The 21662-nt window shown below is 40.9% G+C and overlaps 1 protein-coding gene across 1 annotated transcript in view; it reads right to left on the reverse strand.

Moving 5' to 3' along the window:
- Nucleotides 1-694: 694 nt before the first annotated feature.
- Nucleotides 695-21662, reverse strand: part of LOC113158773 (protein bicaudal C homolog 1) — a 48646-nt gene continuing 27678 nt past the window's right edge. The window contains exons 6-21 of the mRNA XM_026354987.2: nucleotides 21208-21261; nucleotides 17809-17991; nucleotides 15463-15714; nucleotides 13809-13940; nucleotides 11834-12038; nucleotides 9849-10010; nucleotides 9561-9748; nucleotides 9316-9457; nucleotides 7559-7712; nucleotides 7019-7178; nucleotides 6850-6889; nucleotides 6052-6206; nucleotides 5607-5769; nucleotides 5012-5175; nucleotides 4698-4797; nucleotides 695-3836 (exon numbers count right to left, since the gene is read on the reverse strand). Of these exons, the coding sequence (XP_026210772.1) occupies nucleotides 3709-3836; nucleotides 4698-4797; nucleotides 5012-5175; nucleotides 5607-5769; nucleotides 6052-6206; nucleotides 6850-6889; nucleotides 7019-7178; nucleotides 7559-7712; nucleotides 9316-9457; nucleotides 9561-9748; nucleotides 9849-10010; nucleotides 11834-12038; nucleotides 13809-13940; nucleotides 15463-15714; nucleotides 17809-17991; nucleotides 21208-21261 (2382 nt within the window). The 3' untranslated portion in view covers nucleotides 695-3708. The remainder of the gene's footprint in view (nucleotides 3837-4697; nucleotides 4798-5011; nucleotides 5176-5606; nucleotides 5770-6051; nucleotides 6207-6849; nucleotides 6890-7018; nucleotides 7179-7558; nucleotides 7713-9315; nucleotides 9458-9560; nucleotides 9749-9848; nucleotides 10011-11833; nucleotides 12039-13808; nucleotides 13941-15462; nucleotides 15715-17808; nucleotides 17992-21207; nucleotides 21262-21662) is intronic.

Below are 21662 nucleotides of genomic sequence, written 5' to 3' on the forward strand. Positions count from 1 at the left end.
GGGAACACTGTGTCGTGGCTTAATGCAAATGTATCACATCCAAATAACAAAAACTAAATAATGACAAAAGCTGTGAAAATATTTCTCAAACTAATTTCGACATCTCTGATGGTCCAGCAGCCTGGTGAACATGACACAAGGACACAGTAACTTAAAAGCCACAGATTTAAGATTAATTTGTTCTTGTGCATTATAGTATATGCAGCTCCTGCTGGTCTCCATAAAGCGCAGCAGATTCATTCTGCTGGATTAAGCTGATCCTGGCTATGCAGATTAGGCCTCATGTACAGGAGGCGTGGCCTCAACCTGCAGATTATCTATCTGTTTTTGATTGTGTTTAGCTGTGAAGTAAAGAAACTAGGATAAGGTAAATGTGTGTCTAAACAAGAATTTTAAACATTTTTAAAGGTACCAGTCACCAAACTTTAAAATATATCGATTTCATAATACACCACTAGAGACATGCAGGAGCTTTTGCATCTGTGCTTTAGTGCAGCCATTTTAAGACCATTTGTTTTTCGCTGTATGTGAACATTCTGGGGGCAGCAGGGTTACAGCTCTTTGTCACTATAATCTATAAGCCTTGATTTCCAGATACTTTAAAGCTAATCTCCTCCTGCTACTCTGAAACTATAGAGGAGGCCACTGAAGTCTTAACATTTCTATAATATACAGAAGAGAAAACCAAAAAAAGGGTTGTTTATATACATTTATTACCTTCATTATATAATTTGAATGTTTGAACAAACTTTTTTTTGCCTGCTTGACAGTTTCTCCAAAAACTCGTGTTTATATCTTTACTATAATACTGTTACAATAACATCAACAGATGCCACAATGAACAGAGGTTTGGCCACATGGCAATGTTTATACACCAAATCTTTTTGTACCTTACTCACAGAAAAAGGTGGCTGTATAATATGAAAAGTACAAAAGTTATGTAATACGTCATTCCCTTAGTGGTTTACATTTATTATAAATGTACCATTTGATTGCAGTACAAAGACTCCTTCAAATAAATCCCTTTTGGGAACAATATGACTAACGCAACAAATCAAAGACATAATTGTGAAATGATCCTATGACTTGACAAGCTGGCAGTAAACTTTTTGACTTAACGAGTCCCTTCACTGATCCGTAATAAATCTGCAAAAACATGCAGCAATATTTTTTTAAACATTCACTTGATAAGACAAGAACCTCTACTTCCCTCCGAGCAAACGCATCCGAACAAGGTGAAGGATGAAAACAAATGTCTGCTAGGCAGGAACACGAGTCACAGCACTGAGACAATCAGTGCTCAATGTAGTACCATGATAAGCGGGCTCAAACTGGCCCCAGGTTTCCTCTTAGGATAAAGAATAACTTCTTTTATTTTTACATTTAGTTTTATAATCTATTTTTAGGCTTTTTTTCAGACAGTCAACAAGAGGCAGCTATGAGAGAGGGGGGCGTAATGTACAACACAGGACCCTTAAGACTTAATAATTACCTACATAATTACCTGGTTGGCATCAGCAACCATGTCAGATTATTAGTTAGTGTAGCATAGTGTTATTAACATGACAACCACGTTGAGAATGGCTCAAATCAGATGCGAGGGAGAGTGGAAAGTGGTTAACAGCGAACATGATAAACAACACGACACCTTAAAGGGAATCTTTGCAAATCAAAAAGAGGCAACAAATGCTCCGCTTCCTTCTCAAGTGATTTTGGGGACTGCTGTTACGTTTTTTTAGTTCAACATGTTGAGATCTATGCTGCAACTCAACAGTGTTCGTTTCTCACAAGCGTCCTCCACATGTCTACTAGATTTTCTACACTATACACTCATTTAAACCAAGATTAGAAATCCTTCAGTCTTAGATTTTATACTTGCTGCACTGCAAATATAAACACATTATTCTCTAAAGAAATTAAAAAAACAAACAAAAAGGACAGAAGAAAAAAATCTACAAAGACGCACTTAATTGCACTTGATACAAAATGCTCAGGAACTTGTAACATCGGCGTGTAGGTACGAACATCACACAAAACCACTCCACTTATCCAGTTTAATAATTTCCTCAGGGATGAGGCAAAATTACTAAACGGCTGAAAGGGATGTTCTTCTTTTTAAAACATGGTTGAATATAATACAGGCTGCCAGAACAAACACTGCATGCATATTCCTGCTCTTCATTAAGCACTGCTAGACCAGGTCTCTTGGATGTTAGACTGACACTAGAGCATTCCATGTTTTTATTTGTTTTTGCCCTAAATCTTACAGCACTCATGTGAATTCTCGTTCCTTATTTGTGTCTTGGAGAAATGCTGATATGAAACCAACTTGGCTGTGAATATACTGGTTCTTTGTGTGATGCTCCTCCTATCTAGAGGAGCAAGGACAGACCAAAATATTAGTGTTCAAATATCTCCCTGCTGAAAAACTAGTTATGTACATTGGCACGTTTCACTACAATCGACATGGCTTTCCTTTGGTCTCTCCTTGTTTTGAATGAGACAGCCACTGAATAGGAAGGCAAAAGAACGAACACATTCCTAGCATAGCAACTTGCATTCTGGATACATGCAGGAGTGCATTGTGAGATTTTTAAGCACACAACAGGGGCCACAGAAGGCCAACACTAACAAATAACAGATGAGACAAAGGACCATGTACTATAAACAGAAGGAAAACCACAGAAAGATGCCTGTTGACACAATCAGAGAGAGGCCTCTCTGGGTTGTCTAATGGCACAGCCATATTATGGTTCCACAGATTAAGGGGCAGAAAAAAAGAAAGATACTAATAATCTAATTACAAAATCATAGCAACTCATTCAATAATGTATAAAAAAATACATATGTAAACTGATTAGCATTAAACATCCCGCCCATTCCCCTAAAATGGTAATAAAAACAAAAAATAAAATCATAACGTATGATGAGTACAAAATACTTGATTTTTTTGGTTTTGTCTACACAGAAAGACACTTTAGTTGGACGCAAACACTGACCTCGGAGGAATGTCCACCAGTCAAAAACACGTAAGGCAGCTAAAGGTCAAAGGCCACAATCATACTCTCCTTTGGTGCATCTGTTAAAGTTGAGGAAGTCACCACTTCGTGCTGATGTTATTTCGCACTGCATTGGTTGGTGCCCTAATCTCACCGGCTAAGTGCTTACATTTAGTTTGGTACAAAATGCATCTGTGCTTTTAGTCAATAAAAAAATGCATAGTTATTATTTTAATCTAAGGACCTAGTCTCTCACAGGCAAAAGTCTAGTTTTATAAAGTGCATGTCACTGATACAACAGCATAATACAAATGCAGGTAGTATCAATGTGTAAAATGATTGTACTAATCATTCTGCCTGTTTCTTTGAACAAACAAATGGACAGAAATACTGGACAATACCCTTCTTCAGAACCAGAACAACAATCTTCATATATAAATGCTCCAGATAGACGGAATGGCTCTATAAGGAGTGAACACTGAACCTCAGATGTCTGAGAAATCCCTTTTTTTCTTATTGGCACTTCAGGTAAAACTATGGCTATATATATATAATTATATATATATATAATTTTTATACTATATGGCAACAATCTTAATTCAGCTCAGACTGAAAAAGGGTAAACAACCACTGAAACCTGGGCTGCTGAGGCACAGAAGGACACTGGAGGTTGGACGGCACGTGGACGGCCCTTTGATGGCCCGGAGGTCTACCATCTCCCGCTGACACTGGCCATGTCGGCATGAAATTGGCGTGAGAGGCGGCCACTTGCCCCCCCTTCCAGAAAGGAGGACCTGATGGGTGGCTCAAATAGCTTCCTCCGGTTCTTGTTTAGTTCTGTGTAAAAACAAAAAACACAGTAGCAGTAAAGTACCACAAAAACTGCAGTAGCATAGCTGTTTTTAATAAGAAATACTAAGGCTAGCAAATCCAATTCAGACTTTGGATCACTCTGCACTTCCTTAATAGCCTGAGCACTAGCCTCACCATTTCCCCATGTTAGCCCCGCTGTCAACACTGGTTCTGGCTTGGGGTTTATGGAAGCTCAAGATTCCAACAAGAGCATGATTATCTTATGCAGTCTAACAACCCAAGCTATTACAATGTCCAAAATATGACATCAGTAATGCAGTGTGACACCTATTAGATCCACTGTTATAACAGGACAGAGTCTTCATCAGTATCAGGGAGGCAGGTTGAGCAACTGAACAAACACCAAGATACTCATCGCAGAAGAATGTGCTGTAATCCCATTCACTTTTGCTGGTGGAACAATGACAACATGTCTTCTCCAGTATTTACAAGAGAAATAATTTAGAACAGCACTGTCCTGAACTTCTCTAGTGGAGTCTACCAACAAAAGGGGCCACTTATAGCTTCCAAATCGAATGTTTGGCAGTGAGGAGGATGTCTGTCAGATGGAGTACACATTTTGACTTATGCACAGCTGGGCTCCACTCAGGCTTTTTGCAGTGACAGACAGAAAAGAAAATATTAATGAAACACATAAACCAATGTGTGTGCACAGGCTTCAGCAGAAGCGAGCTGGCAGGATGGAGCTCCAGCTGGTATCAGTGATAACGAGCAGAGGAAATGACCAACTTGAGACCGATGTGCTTTCTGCCTGTGTTGTGCAGGTCGTAGCAGAGACAAGAAGTAGCTGTGAAAAAGAAAATGTGATCAGCACATGCGTTGTACCTGAGATGGCGAGCAGCATTTTTCTACGGGCTCCAAAGGTTGTGATGCCCAGTTCCTTCAGGTCCTGGTCTGTTAGAGTCAGGAATGTCTGTAGGTCAATCTGGGTGCAGACACAAGACTAGTTATCACTTTTATTATCCACAGCATCCTTAGCACCAGTGTTGTTTTGCCATTTATGAATGAAATAATATGATCACCACTGATATTGCCATCTATAGGACCACGCCACTAGCAAGAGCTTGCATTCTTTTTAAGGTCAGATGGTCCATCAGATAAAATCATGCTAGAGGAAGTGAGTTCACATTCTACAGTACCTCCTGTTGCTGAAAGACATCCGTGTACTTCCCCAAACCCAGCTTGCTGAAGAGCTCAGGCAGATCTGATCCTTTCAGAGACGAGCTCAGGCTGCAGCCGTTGCTGCCGGTTACTGAAGGGATGCAGTCCATGTAGTTGCTGCTGCTGAGGTAATGCTCTGCAGCTGTTTACAGAAAGGTTAAGTCAAAAATGAACGAACAAAGTAAACATTATCATTTAAAAGTAAGCAAAAAAGATAATCTTCATTTGCATCCTTAACCCAGTTTTTTAGGATCATCTTCACCTTTGTATTGCCCCCTATTCACTTCAGAGGGTCGTATGATTAAGGAGTTACATTTTATCCTTAAGTGAGAAAGCAGAACTGAGAAAATCTAATTTTTGATTCCGATTGGTGAGAAAGTTCAAACATTTTTGTTTAAATAAGCCTCAACAAAGTGTCTTAATGAAAATGATTTCTAAATCTCAGTGGGTCGAATATTGTATTTAGATCTTATACAAAGACAACAGAAATCCGGTCTGGGGGGCCTTTTCACATTCACAATGAAAACTAATTGTTTTCTGGTTAAACCTACTATAAAAACACATTAAACTGACCAGATTTGTTTTGTTTCCTCTTGGGGCTGCTGACAGTAGAGGGGAACTCTGCGTGACCCGCCAAACCGTTAGTGGTGCCATTTCTCTCCCGCCAGTTGTCCGAGTCGCTGCCGTTCCCCACGCCTTCGCGGCTGCTGGATCGAGATAAGGACAGTGGGGAACCCTGGGGAAAATGATCCAAACTTTTAACAAAGTGTTAAATAAACTATTTACATAAATAATGGGCCAAAACAAAAAAATCATGATATAATACTCTCCAGTTTACCACCCACTATGACTTCAATAATTAACATATAGTAGTACATATTTTTACACCTTTCTAGATTGTACTTAATAAAGTGGCCATTGGGTCTAGAGTCCAACAACACATTTTAACTATTGTATATGGAAAGGCAGAATGATGGTAAACTGAATGATAGCAACAGTGAATCCTTGTATGTCTGACCTCATAGGTGGTGGTCATGCTTGGCTTGTAGGAAACATGATTGGCTCTCCGCAGCTCCTTGATGGTCTCAGCTGGCATAGATTTTGAGAACCCCAGACCACTCCAAGTGTTAGTTGGGGTCCGCACCTCAGTTACCACAGGCTTCTTTAACATAGCTGTGTAAATACAGACACACAGTACAGTGATGCACATACACACAAACTGATCCACTAAAGACCCTTGTTCATACAAGCAGCACACAATCGAAGATAGTCCAGGTAAGATGAGGAGGTGATGAGGTACATCATTGCGTCTGCGTTCGTAGCACACTGAAGCAGAGCAAGTCGCATGATTAGAAATGATGTGTTATGTATATAACCCAGGCTTCCTGAAGGAGAGAAGTGTAATGCAACACCAGAGAGCATGTTAAATATTTCTTATACTTTCCAGTGTTGTGCTGAGTGTAGTGATGGAAAGGGAATGCCCATTCACTCACTGTGAATACTCCAGACCTGCTGTATTTACTCTTGCAGACATTACACAGACTTTGTACTGTGGGGCTCACGAGATAAAGGCCATTTAATATCTGGGCTGACTGACTTAAACCTTTGCTTCCTCACATGCAGCCCAGCTGGGTAATGCATAAAGAAGTTCAGGGTTCATGTCTAAAAAGCAGCTATACAGTAATTGCTGATTAACTCACTGGCTGTTGTGACCTTTCGCTCAAGTGTCCGTCATCACATGGGTGTAAATTATGGTCTACATCCACACACCACTAATAACACAGTAGTATTTGATCTGACACAAATGTCAACTTACCTTTGGTTGCCAATAGCTTTTTCTGTTCATAGTCAAATGCCTGAAAAGACGACAGACAGTTTTATTCTTTTATTCCTTAACACTAACAAAAGTGTATTTTGTTGTGTTGATTTGTGTGTGTGTGTGTGTGTGTGTGTGTGTGTGTGTGTGTGTGTGTGTGTGTGTGTACCTGCATATTTGCGAAGGAGGTCTGTGGTGCCAGCCTGATTCTCTCCCTCTCGTTCAGCTGTGCTGCCCTCTCAGCCGCCCGCTCGCTACCTGGTGCCCTCTTATCTGCCACAGGGCTGTCTGATGAGCTGGACTCGGTGTCCGAGAGAAGACAGTCAGAACTGTTGGGGTTATATAGAGATATTAATACTGTGAGCACAGAAAACTGTCTAAAAAAAAAAGGTAAAATGTACAGAGACACAAAGCATTGCATACGTTTTTTCCATCTCACTTTCTATTCACCTCAACACTGATGCTGTTAATGTTCCCGGCTCAGAGGGTTAGACTACACACAAGTTAATATTCAGTACCTACACTCTGGATTTCAGTGTAATCATCTAGTTGCATTGCCTGATTCCACTAAATGTAAGTTTCTGTGGCCATTCTCACTATTTCCATATCTAAAGAGATTTACAGAAGTCTGCCAAACAGTACCAGCATGAGCAATAAATGAGTTCAAAGGAATAAATGACAAAAGAAGCTGTAAATGATTCCAACATACTGCAGATGGGAGTTCTTAGTGCCCTGCAGGAGCTCCACAGCCTGTCGTTTCCCTGATGATGTCTTACACGAAGCCAGCATCTGTTTCAGTTCACTCCCATTGGCTGAATGAGAGGGGCTTCTGGGCATACCCACTTCCACAAATGTGTCCGAGCCTGAAGGAAACAAACACAAACATGTCTGGATCATATATTTTATTTCTTTCTTGCTGACCAGTTGTCATCTATAAAGAAAGGGTGAACTACTTATTGTTTCATAAAATTTTTCAGTTTCTACTATACATAGACGGTTTACGGCTATGGCTGGGTCACATGGTGTTAAGAGTGTAGCTTGGTGGGTATATGCATGTGTGCTTGCATTTGAGTGTGGCAAGTCTTCTGAATCCCGAGTTAATTACCAAAAGCTGTAATTATAGTCGTTTTCATCTGCTACTCTACTGTCAGCCTGACATGAACCTGCTCTGTGCATACAAACACTCATAAGTGTATGTTTATGTAATATTAAGAACATATGAATGTGTATAATGTACTCTATAGTGTAAAATAATATGTCGTCAGTAAGTATAATTAAGCTCCCTGGGGATTGAGGTTTGCACTCCCTCATTCCACTACGAAGAGTCGAGTCGGACTCAAGCCAGACCAAACACATTCTGGGATGCAAAAAGTGGTAAGAGAGTGAGAGGAAACCCTACTGGGTCGTACCGCATTGGGGGAGGACCACCTCAGAAAACAGCAGATAAAATGAGACGCGTGAGAGTGAAACTTTGAGGGGAAAACCGCAAGTGTAAGACACAGAGGAAATAAGGGCCTTTCTGAATCGCTAGGAGACCAGCAGTTAACGTGTCTCCGTTCCAACACAATAAATGTATTCAAGTGAGTATGAGGTTAGGAGGGCAGTATAGAGAAATAGAAAAAAAAGTTCATTCAAGGCACTTTTCCTCAAAGTGGGTTTAAGGGCTACATAAATCTCAAGTGGAAAAGCATAAAGTGGACATTTATGTTAAAGCCTGCAAGGCCAAGTTCCAGCAGAGTTGAAAATGTTAACAGCTCAAACATTTTTGTCTGTTCAAAGTAATAATCAAACATAAATCACAAGTGGGGCTTTAATATCACTGACTTACAAGAGAGTGAGACTCCTGCTACATCTACACTTTTACAATAACCTTTACATCCAACTTTTAACCAATATATAAAGAAAAACACTGACTGTGAATTCTTTAAAAAGTCACAGGCCCAAAGAAAATAGTTGGAAATAAAGAAAGTAATGTTAGATTATAATCCAAGTATAGGTAAGTAGGAATACATTCTGGAGGATAGGCATGAGGATGCTCAGCCTGCTCAATAACTAGCATATATTAACAGAGTAGGGTTTCGTTTTAGAAGAGAGATGACAAGTGAATAAACGAGGATATGCAGGTATCTTCACTGGCCTCTGAATTTATTAGAGCTGAATATAGTCGAGGAATATATTCAAAACAGATGGGCAAAGGGTTGTAGCTGTACCACGGATGTTTTACAATGTTTACAGCCTGTATAGTCATAAATTGTAGGCTGTACCTGGGTCTTCACAACCTTGATGATGCGATTTTTATCATTCAGCCCCTTGTGGCTATGTCAACATACAGTATACAGTATGCAAAATATTGCAGCAAACACAAACACTAGTATTTGCTAAAAAAGGCCAACAGTCAAAATCTACTACTGACGACAACCATATAAAACCACACTATAGGCTGAGTGGGTTACTTAGGAAGAATACCTTCATCTGGGCTGGATTTGCTGGACAGTGGCTCTGATGGATTGTGTCCGGAGGCCTCCTGGACAGTGTCACATGGGGTTTGACTCAAAACCGTTTCTGCTAGTGACACAGTTGCTATCCTCCCATAGACTGAGCCAGGATGCTATACATGTATACACACAAAGATACACATTGTATAAAACATATACATGTGAAATGAAAACTGGGAACTTGTGATACAGCATATAATAAACAAATAAGCCCACCTTGACATGTCCATTCAGAGTGCAGGGACCCTTAGTACAGTCAGGGACCCCGTTGGACTGCTTGTCTATGGGAGCGAGGCCGGGTGGAGGGGACGGTGTGCTTTGTGTGTAACCCTGTACGCCCGACAGCAGGATGCTGCTCAGGGTGGCCTGGGTTGCAGGGTGCAGCATCAGTGGAGATGAGAAGCCTGAAACAAATCAAGGAGATATTTGCAAATATCCACTGCACAAGTTCTGTAACCGAATACCAGTTTAACAAAAAAGATAACAGCAATACAGTATGTGGACCTTGGGTGCTGGTAAGTGAAGTGGGCCACAGAGAGGGGGATGGTGTGGGAGTGCTGGGACTTGGGGTCTGCAGAGGGCTCATGGATGAGTTTAAGCTGTTGAGGACAGCATTCGGGGCAGCAGAGTTGGCGAGTGAGTGGGGCGCCGTTGCACCCAGGAAACCTAAGGAGAACAGAAAGGAACGGGGACAGAAAAAACAAAAAACGGGAGGTGAATGGATCAGCGGTGGTCCCGTCAACGCACATATTCATTTTTCAGACTAATCACACGTTACATTAAAGCTCCCAGAAAATAATCTTGGTCTTCCAGCTATTTAACTGGAATTCCATCACACTGTCATCAACTAGACAGAAAATGAGAGGAAGAATTTCTTAAATTTCTACAAGGTCGTGGATGCAAAAGTACATATCTTGCGTTAACCATGTTATTGAGAGCACCAACAATGTGGTGCTTGGTGTCTTTACCCAAACAGTGTGTATGAAAACAGAAAGAAGCAGGTCTGTGGCTTTAACAAGGGGCTAGTTTGGCTCCAGGAATAAGGCCAGGGATTTTTCTGGCAGACTGGCCTGTAATCTAAGGAAGAGAAGCATGTAGCAATTACTAAAGGCAAGGATGTGGCCGTTCATCTCCGGGGCCCCTGGGTTTAAACAAGACAGCAAAACCATTTCTACTGTACTGGGACTTCATGGCACATTTTTACGACTAATTTTTTAAATGTATTTTTTTTCCGCAATGGGATAATTTAACAGAAAGACATAAAATCAACGTTATTTGAGTGAAAAACAAAAGTTTCCCAGCTAGATTTTTCCAAAATGAAAATCAACAATCAATCAATAACAATATTTTGTTATAAATTTGCAACAACAACAGACACAGCATCACCATTCACGTACCACATTTGTTCTGTATAGCTGTAATCATATGGCTACATGAAACAATTGATATGTTAGATGAGTTTCCTCCTCTTTCACATGAGCTTTATACATAAGATGTTCATTATACAATTTAATGTATAATGTAGTATTGCTGTAGTTAGCATTTGATAATCTAGATAGACAAAACTTGCTTTTATACAGTATATTCGTAGTTGTATTTAAACTTTTAACAGATAAAATGTGAAGGATCTACTGATAACATGCATTTTAAAGCAAACAACTCCTCCCTGTCAACTTATTCTATTACCTGCTTTTCCTACTGTCTTTGACATACTAGTTGTATCCTTAATTCTGCAATTTTTCCCCATCTGAACCATAACAACTGTATAAATTAATGCAAAAAGACGCAGGAAATATTTACAATGTATTACTGTTATTATCTTGGTACAACCAAAAGTCAATTGTGAAAGCAAAGTAAAAAAACAAAACAAAAAAAAACATCCTGACAAACGATCCAGGATGAACCCTGTGCCTCCATGTTGAGGTCAGCGCTGCAGACAAGCAAACTCCTACACGATTATAACTGTTCATCATCCGATGATTCAGAAGCTCATGATTCATTCAAAGTCGCACAATTCCGAATTCATATTGAGGTTATTTTCTGATGGTTGGCTGATCAAAGATGTGTACATGTGGGACTCATTTCTTGGCATGAAATTCGTACCACCATGGCAAGGTCAGTTCTGCAGACAAACAACTCCTACTGTAAAACGCATATAAAAGCACCATGACTCTCTGTCTATGATTTATGTGGATGTTAGAGAACGCTAGTATGTTATTCCAAAATCAACTGCACTTGGTAAACCCAGGTGATAACAGGCATTAAGGACATCTGGATCAGATATATCTTCAGTGGTTCTGTTGCCCAGACAGAATGTGTGTGACTGGTACCGAAGCAAATGAGGGCATTTGCTCCTCTACAAAGACATTTTCATCACTAATGCATTTTGTACAAGGTAAAAATTGTTTCGTCTTACCTTCCTTCCCCAATTTATTTCCCCCATTATAGAAAAAGTGAAAGTTTCTAAAATAGTTGGACAGTATTATTACCCAGGTTGCTCAGCCCCAGGCCAGCTGAGGCTAAGATTTCCAGGCCAACGGGACAGATGAGGGACGGGGATGGGCCGTTGGTAGCAGGATTCAAAGCCACAGAGGGTGAGGAGGATGACACCCCGTTGCTCTCCAAACCCAAGAGGAATTTTCGAGCTTCATACATGTTCACTGCATTCCTCTCCACGCTCTTAACTATCACAGACTGAAAGACATTGATGAAGAAAGAAGAGGTTATGAGAAACCAAGAAATAACAGGTGAAGTGGAAAATGGGAAGGTGGTGAAAAAGAGTAGTGGGGAAAAAAACTAAAAATAAACTGAGGAGGCAGCAGGGTAGACGATGTTGGCACCAGAAAGGGAGTGAAAGGGAGTTATGTGGAGGACACAAAGTGAAGAAGGAAGAGGGAATTAAGGGTAGATTAGACAAACATTAAGGCGGTGTGGGAGAGAGATGGAGACATGGGAGCAAAGTTTGAAAGAAGGTGTTTCACAATCAACTGCATAACATACGGATCTAACTCAATGATATGTGTGAGAAGAGAACATGAGGCCATATTAGTTAATGACTATTATACAGTAAGGCGCTAAATTAACAACACATTTTAAACAGAAAATCATTAAATCACTGAGAGAAATTAATTCTACACTTTCCACATCACCAAAAACCCAGCCTTCCATAAACATCACTTCAACATGAGCACAAATCATATCCTGCTTCGTTTGCCAGAGTTTTTGAAAAGTGGATTCCAATCCTGACCGGTTTCTCAAACACACACTCACACTCCTCTATGGCCCTGCCAAGTTCCAGGAGAAAAGAGGCTACGGCATGAGTTTGGACAGGTCTTCGGGATAACTGCTGTCACCTTGTTGAAATGTTTAAGTGAAGGGTTCTTAAGAGGATCTGGGCTGGGTCGGTGTTTACACTGGCACCTCTACACCAGTCCCCGCAGGCTTGTCTGGTTTGGGCATCGAGCCCTGGCTCAGGGTGGGACGTGGGCACTGTGATGAGACAGTCAGCACTGGGCCCAAGTGTGAAACACGTTGCAGTAAAGCATAGGTAACATTAGAGGTTGCCTTTAAAAATGGCACAGGTGCAAGAGGTTGCAAATCACGAATAAAAAAAATGTGGAGATAAAACAACACATTTAACTAATACGTGCTCCATTTAGAAATGAGCGCACCTCCAGTTTAATACTTAATTCACCAAGAACACATCAAGTCAGTTAGTTTTTTGTTTAAATAGCTGACACATAATAATAAAATGACTAAGTGTTCCCATCCATCAGGTGGAACATACGTGCCAGGGAGTGGTGAGTGCAGTGAGGAGAGAAGACTGTGATTCCCCACTGTGGCAGACGCTGATTTACCAAAACTGTTCACAGGGTTGGTATGGCACTAGTCCCTTTGGTATAAAGTTCCAGTTTTTCCCTTTTGGATTTCATCAAATAGTGATGAATTGTGACATGGAAATCTATAATTTATTTCAACATCATGATGTGGCATTTGACGAGCGAGACGTTCTCAGATGGAACATTGGCTTATTTGTTTCCTGGTTGCCTTTTTTCCTCTTTGCCTGACACAGATTGGAACAAGTACAACCACAGCTAACAACACTATCAAGCTTACATGTCATACTTAGCACTAAATACAGAGTTTATAGTAATGTATTCAAAAAACTCAGGCATTGCCATGTAGTACATCGACATGGGAATATGACTGCCTGGATCCAACTGTGTGCCAAAAAATGTGGAGACCTTTCACTCAAAACCACAGTTTTGAAACTTGTGGTTATGCGACAAGAAGAACTAGGGCATCATCCTCCTGTGCATCGTTACTGTACTAAATTCTTTTGCAATCGTATTTTAGTATGGATAAAAGTAATCTGACATTGCCATGTTTAAAGCCATGCCATCAGCACAGTTAAATATTCTCTGAACTGTAGCATGCTGTGTGAGTGCAAGCCTGGTGACATACCTTGCTGGGCTGTTTCGGCTTTGGTTTGATACTGATGAAGACATCCAGCTGTTCCATTAGAGCTGTGATACACTGAGGCTCCACCTCTATGTCCTCTTTAATGTCGAACATTAATACCAGAGGCAAGCAGCCCTGTGAGCAAGAAAATACATCAACAACATATTTCAGACTAATATATTTCACAGCATATCAGTATACTGTAACACATTCTGACATTAAAGGCCGTTTCTCATAACAGTAGTACATTTTTCTTTATTTTATCCCAATTGTAGAACTACTTTTTAGCTATACCAATAAATACAAGATTCACTGCTGGATTCATCCCACACAGTGCTTGGGAAATTCCGCCAAGAGCAATCTGTTTTGCATGATCACCACCGCAAGTGCCACAGACATCTATATTTTGGGTCAAGTGCTGGACAGCGCTCCTATTGTGAGTGGGTGTAATTAGCAGCCGAGTACAGGGCCAGCCTGGCTCTGACAGGGCTCAGAGACTGGAGCTGTAATCTACAGTCTGTCTGGAAGAGGCCAAATCAGACGGTACACTACTGCGGCCAGGACTCCTCTGCCCCTCCTGTATGTCCACTCTCAAATCCTACTTTCTTTATCCCTTCCTCTTCCTACTCAACCTCCTCTCCCATCCCTTGCTTTCTATGATTCTCCTCTACCCTCCAACTCTTCTCTCATAAATCAGCCGCTTTACACTCTCCCACAGACAGACTGCGAGAGGCTCCTTCTTGTGTGTCCTGTTTCCAGACCAAGAGAAAGTAATGTTTAGTCACTGCAACAACTTTGGCATTTGCTAAATGTCTTCGGGGCCAAATGGGAGACCGCAGACAAAGAGAAGGCAGCTCTGGCAGAATTACTGCCCCACATTATGGATCTCCAAAACAGAAAGCCAAAGCTGTTTACGCCTGAGACATCTTATACCAGCTCAGCAGAAGCTTTAAGCCAACAGTAATTAAACATCACTTTTACACATTTTTGAAACAGACTACTGATTATATTCCTCAGCAATTCAGATAAGGGTAGCCTCAACGGTCGCAGGCAACAAGACAAGAATGGCCACAGAGCATTTTTAACCCAGAGAAATCTAAATGGGAGGCGCTTCCTCGTGGTCCAAAAACACTAATGCTAACGCGCTGACCTCTGAATTACAAATTCCAATCCACCAAAATTTACTGCTCATGCAAGCCAAACCCTTAATTAACACCAATAAGCATAATCTATATACAGGCCATTAAGAATTCAGGTCAAGCTGATGCAAATGTGTGTGTGTCCATCTCTCATGCAGGTATGCGGCAGCAATAAATCACACTGAGTCGGCTACAGACTGTTGAAACACGGACGTTTCAGCAGTGTGAGCAGGGCCAAGCAAATCTCTCCCAAGGCTATTCAAACCTCAAAAGGCAATCATGGTTTAAGTCTTGAACCCCATCTCAAAACCCACGCATCATTCATACATACCGACATGATGTTAGTGGAACAGGGATATCCGTTATAGATACCACACAACATGTGGAATCTGTATATGTAAGGAATATATTGCCAATGCCATTGCTTAACCACAAAAACGAAGCTTAGCCGTTTAGAGCAATTCTTTTCAACAGGCGGATGTTAATAAACAAATCACGTGCATGTGCACGATGCTCACCATTAGGTACTGCCGTGCCAGGCAGACTGACTCGATGGTGCCTTGAATATAGACTGTGGATTTCTTCTGGGGACTGTTGGGGTCAGGAAAGTGGATCTGGGCACCTGTTCTCTGGGTGATGTGCTTAATATTGCTACCATTTCGGCCCTTCATGAAGAGGTGGTGCTGGGGAGCGATGTCCAGATGGGTGGTGACTGAGATGGTGCTTGCCAGGCTACCAGCCAGGTGCTCCAACAGCAGAGCTGTTCCCCTCTGGGGAGACGAGGATGACAAGACAATTGAGCAAATACAGCAACATTTAGAAAATGTGGGGAAACACAGGGCCTATAAAAAGTATTCACTCCCTCGGATGTTTCATCCTTTTATTGACATCATAAATCAATCATGTTCAATAAAAGTTGGAAACTTTGACAGAAAAATGTCAGAAAAATATTTTGTTAATGTCAAAGTGAAAACAGGTTTCTACAAATCAATTTCAATTTAATAATAATAAATATATATATTAATATAATATATACATTTCTTTTAACAAATCAAAATGTAAGTTTGTTTTCAAAGGTCATAGCACATTTTACATAAGAAACTAGTTTTATTAATATCCTATGCCTCCTAGCTACAATGATAAATTCTATCAACATTGTTTGAGTTTCACAAGAGTGTCTGTCAGTACAAATTAACCCACATAAAGAGCTGACAGAGAGCCATTACATTTTTTAAAAAGTTGGAACAATATTTCTTTTAGAGCAATATCCAGACCACATTACAAACTTATTAGTTAAAAAGGAGAAAGGTTGAGCTGTTTTGTCCATTTCCCAAAGTAAACACCAGCATTTTCTACAGTATATAACCAGTGGAAACTATTATATTTTCCACAGCATCTGCTGACCAGTTGAACACTTTCATTCCTTGCTTCCTCTTTAGTGCCTCTGCAAGCCATCACTTGGCCTTGTAAAATAAGTCATTTCCAGTGTTCAACAGGAATTCACACAGTGCAGCCCGCATAACACAACAGTCCACAGCGGTTTTGGAAATACTCCGAGTTGCTCCACGGGTCTCATGCCACCACATAATGTAACACATATTAATTCAATCGTCTAGCCTTAATCTGGCATGGTTCCCAATCCTGACTGACCCCTCAGACCTACCACACTTGGAAGCTGTGCCTCTGCATATTTACATATGCACACTTTAACTGTACACAGAACACTGGTGTGCAAACTTACTATAAATACAAATGGACAAGCATACGTGAATAAATAAATGCAGAGATTCATACATGCCAAATGTAGCTGCTGGCAAACTTAAGAGCTCTATATTCTCAACAGAGGCTGGCACGTGAAAATAATGCGAGTTGGTGGGTATGATTTGTTGGCCGAGATGATGGGAAGACTCCTTGGCAGGCTTTAGCTAGCCACAAATCAGATGCCATTTCAAGAAGTGCTGTCTGTGTGTGTGTATTTAAAAATGTCCAGTAGGCTTATAAAACATACACTAGCTACAGAGAAGAAAGAGAAAAGTCCAAGACATGTAAGAGAGAGATTTTTAGATGTGATGGTTCAGTAGTGAGCTTAGTTTGAAAGAGCAGTGTGGATCAGTGTCTCCCCCCCGAGTGGAGAGCTGAACCAGCAGCTGTCCAATTCAAGTGACCAAAGAGCTCTCAGCACTCTCTTGCTCCCGTGGCGCTGAAAAAGTAATGAGGTGGTTTATTTGAGAAGAGTGAGGAACGCCGACAGTGTTGGTGGGCTGCGACATGGTGTAGCTCTGAAAACCTTTTCTTGGTCTGTGGCTCGCCGTATAAGTGGGTGGAGAAGGGACTCTAACTCAAATATTGTTACACTCTTAAATGACTGACAAGAAGTGATCTGGTCAGGGTTCAACAAGCTACTAGATGATCTCTAAGAGGACACACTGGCTCAGGTTTGACCCTGGAATCTGCATAACTGCACTTTGAAAGGCAAATCTAAAACAGAATATATATTGTTGTGATTATTGTAAAATCAACATATATGATTTGATCATTTTAATCTGTAACATGACAGAGAAATAGTGATTGTTCGAGTTGAGCAGGTTGTGTTTTAATCTCCAGATTGGCAGTTCGATCCCCAGATTTTCCAGCTCACACAAGTGTCTAAAGAGAAGTGTCTGATCACTAAATCGCTCCTGAACAAGTTCCTCTGGTATTAGCGCTGCTGTCATCAGTATGACAGAGTGTGTATGTGGGTGTTCTCTATAAATGCAGGATTTATATTGATTCTTTTTCTGATTTTGTACAGAATTAAGTTATTTTTGCCTTTTGTGTCTCTTCTTTAATTTCTATCCACTCACCAGCTAACAGACCCTCCTCACCTTGACTGCATTGGCGTTGTTCTGTGAACCGCGAACCACGCCAGTAGCCCTATAGAGACGTGTTGGGGGCTTGAAGGAGACTGTGAGGTTGTAGGTCTGTGAGATGTGCTGCACGGTTGGAGAACTGGGGTCAGACTGCATGATGGCGGGAAGCTCGAAAGACAACACAAGAGGGAGCAGCTCCTGCAATATGGAGGGACAGAAAGAAGTGAGAAGTGAGTCTTGTATAATAGTTTTAGACCATTTGGAATCCAAGTAAAAACAAAACTAAGTCTTTTTATTTTTTTAACAAAGTGTTGGCATGTATGGATTAATGAAGAGACATAACAACCGTTCATTTAGCAGAAGGTGGTAGAACTTGGCGTGTAAATGTGTCAACTCAAATTAATCTGGACTTAATCAAAACAAGGTGATCTGTGCCAAAAATGATAGAGACGGCCTTTGTGACATGAAGTACGCTGCAGTGTTCTGTGGTGGTATGACTGGGGACACTAATTTAAACATTATGGCTGCACGTTTATTGTAGCTATGGTTTAAAATTTTGCAAACTATGGCCAGTTCATTCTTAAAACATCAATTTCAAGTCCCTGAACCAAACCGCAGGAACAGCTACACACATCAACTCTTGTCATTTGTATTACAGCAATCACTAACTTAAATAGATGTGGAACCACTTCATGAATATAAATACTTATGCATAAATGGGAGAGAAATCACACAGGCTCACACCCATACAGACACTGAGGGGAATGCACACGTACACTTTGACAAAGAGGAGAATGAACACACACACAAACACACACACTTACTCTCTCGCACTTGCACACATTGCTATCCAAACACTGGCTCTTGGGCAGAGTGCCACTATGGTTTTGGCTGCCAGTGAAGGGCAAGCAGCACGATTTGCTCTGACCAAAGAAATGCATCCCTGATCAGTCCCATATGTGCTCGACCTTACATTTATATCATGTTTCTGTGCTCTCTCTCCACGGGTTAAAGAAATTTAGGTCAGCACTGAGGGAAATGTAAGAGAGGACAAGCAGGACAGCAGGAGTCAGTCCTGAATGAAGAATAGGCTGATTTTTATGATGGAGCTGACCTCAGCTTTTTTAAAGAGGTCTACCTGGCAGTTATGAGTTTCAGATGTATTCAGTCTGAAGGTGGCGTAAAAAAAAAAAAAAAGGCCCAGTTCTCTTGACATAAAGGTGAGAGATGAAGAAAAATGAAAATAACTTAGAAGCAAGGCAACTGGCCAGAGCTTTCATCACCTGCCTGCCAGCTCCACCTCTAAACACTTCTAGAAATCCCCTGGGAATCCATCACCTCAGCAACCGACTTGTTATAGACTCAGATCTCCACACGAGAAGGATACAGTAGACCTGACAAATCCACCATAGTGTTTCTGAATTATTAAAGGCACATTACGTAGCTCATGAAGAAGGCACAATCCAGTCACGTCTGGTTTCGAGAGAGATGGAGGATGTGGTATAAAGGCCACCCAGAACACTCAACGCTGTGTGTTTGTGTGTGTGTATAGAAGGTGGGTTAAGAAACTGAGATAAACTCTCCTTGCAGGGCTCAATCCTGGCCCACTTCAATATTCCCCCTTTCCTGTTTTAAAATGGATGTAAAAGGAGCAGGTTCAACATTTTGGGAAATACGTTTATTCATTTTCCTGCTTGTTTACATAAACATAAAGCCAGAGGTAGGAGGCAGTTTGGCATGCTTAGGTAGATTTTTATATTTTATTTTATTTACTGTATGACAGGTTAGTTGTTTATTTGCTTTTACTACTACTACTACTACTTTTCTTCTGGCTCCTATTTAACAGATTTAAATGAGGCAGGTATCAGCCTGCACCAAATGTCAAACTATTGCTTCTGTTAGAAGAAGAAATTGAAACTTTCTAAAATTGGAAACCTTCTACATAGAAACAGTGGAATAAATACCGAAACACTCACTGCTTACATTTAGAAAGTAATCCTTTAGTTATCTTACTGTATACCATGTTTTACTTGAATAATACTGTAGTCGCTGCGAATTCCAGTAAAAGTTACATAACATAATTAAAGTTATATCACTGTCAAGTATTTTATGGAACAGCATACAAAGTATGTGGGTATCAGAGTATCAGTGCCTGGTTGGATGACAGAAATCAAGCTGACATCGAGGTAAACCACCTTTCCACACTCTTAATTGGCTCACAGTGTATTCTTTGGAGGTCAGAATAATGTGATTCCTTTCACTTTTATAATAAAACCCTTTGTACAACACTGATATGGCTGGAGTTTTCTTTTTTCCAGCCACTGGAAACAAGTATATGAATTGGGTTGTGGCTCGCTTCATATGAAAACAGTCATTGAGCACGGAGAAGTACTGGTATGCGTGCAAGCCGACATTTGCCAACACACACCGCCCAAATATCTAGCGTGACCTTCTCTTTTTCCTCCACACATGCACTTTACTCACACAGACATTCTCACGTGCACACACAGGCTTGTTAGTTTTGGTCAGTCCAAGGAACGTGTTCACAGGTCCTGCAGTGTTGAAATATAACAAAAGTTCAGGGATGTAACAGTTCACACGAGCACAGACGTCCTCCGCCCACAATTCTAAGTCTGGGGGTTGAGCTTCCAGTCAGACTGAAACTAAAGATTGACAGGAAGCTAGAAAATGGACTGGAGATGAGCCTACAGCCGGGGCTGAGGACCAAGCTTTGATTTTACAAGTGTTCCAGGGAAGTTGTCTGTGAATGAGTTAGAAATGCAGCTTGTGGTTGAACTGCCTACTGTAACCCTGGAGCGCATCCACTCATAGAATTAGGTAGAAAGCGGTCTTGAATTACATGTTTTGTTTATTCAGGAAGTCTGAGAGATGCGCCGGGAGCCAGTAAACGGCAGTAGGAGTTTAGACTAACACCTGGAAGGTAATTGAGGCTTGTTAATGAGTGAGCATGGATGGAGATGACCTCATGAACTGAAATTCAGGCAAAATATATTCGAGTGGCAAAGCTGGGGGTGGGAAACAGCGTGGTTTGGGTTGTAAACTTAAATTACGAGAGCTAGCATGGCCACAGTTGCAGGTTAAACTCTACAGGAAGGAAAGGAGATGGGTCAGGAGGTGCAACATAATCCATAAAACTAATCCACATGCCTGCTTCCAATATCAACAGGGTCATGTGTCCAAACTGAGATAGAAGCAGCCATGTGATTTTTGGGAAACATACTGAGCACAATGCAGAAAGGGTCAGAAAAGTTTCTTAATGTTTTGATTCTTTTCCCAGAAAAAGTAGAAAAAAGAAAAAAAGCAAACCTCAATACACAAAAGGTCAAAACTACAGAAGGCAAACTTTCTGACAGAGCATCCCTTTAAGACAAATCTGGCAGTGGTACAACTTACCCTTATTTTTACTCGAGCTGCCTCCACCCCTCCTGGCTGCCCTGCGATGGACACCTGTTCACAGTAAAACGTACAATATAAATCAGATAGCCAGTTCTAACCCAATCCAAGACAAACAATGTCTCAAATCACTGGATATTGTTGCACTTCATTTCAATGTTGAGAAAAAACAGAACAAACACTGAGAACAAAAGTTAAAGCCCTCCTCTAATTTTGAAACTCAATCACAAGTTCATGTTTTATATTCTGGAAACGCATCATGAGCGGCCAGATTAAGTTCATTTCCATACAAATGAAAAAAGGTGACAAATGGTCTCATTATATTTCCCCTCCTCATAAAAAACATAAAAAACACACAACAATGTCACTGCTCCAGACTTCATGAATAGGAAGCTTTCACACATCGTATTTCAGTACACGTACAATACACACAGTGTTTTGTATGCATGCATGCA

Source organism: Anabas testudineus, chromosome 15 (assembly GCF_900324465.2).
Source record: "Anabas testudineus chromosome 15, fAnaTes1.2, whole genome shotgun sequence".
Lineage (NCBI taxonomy): Eukaryota > Metazoa > Chordata > Actinopteri > Anabantiformes > Anabantidae > Anabas > Anabas testudineus.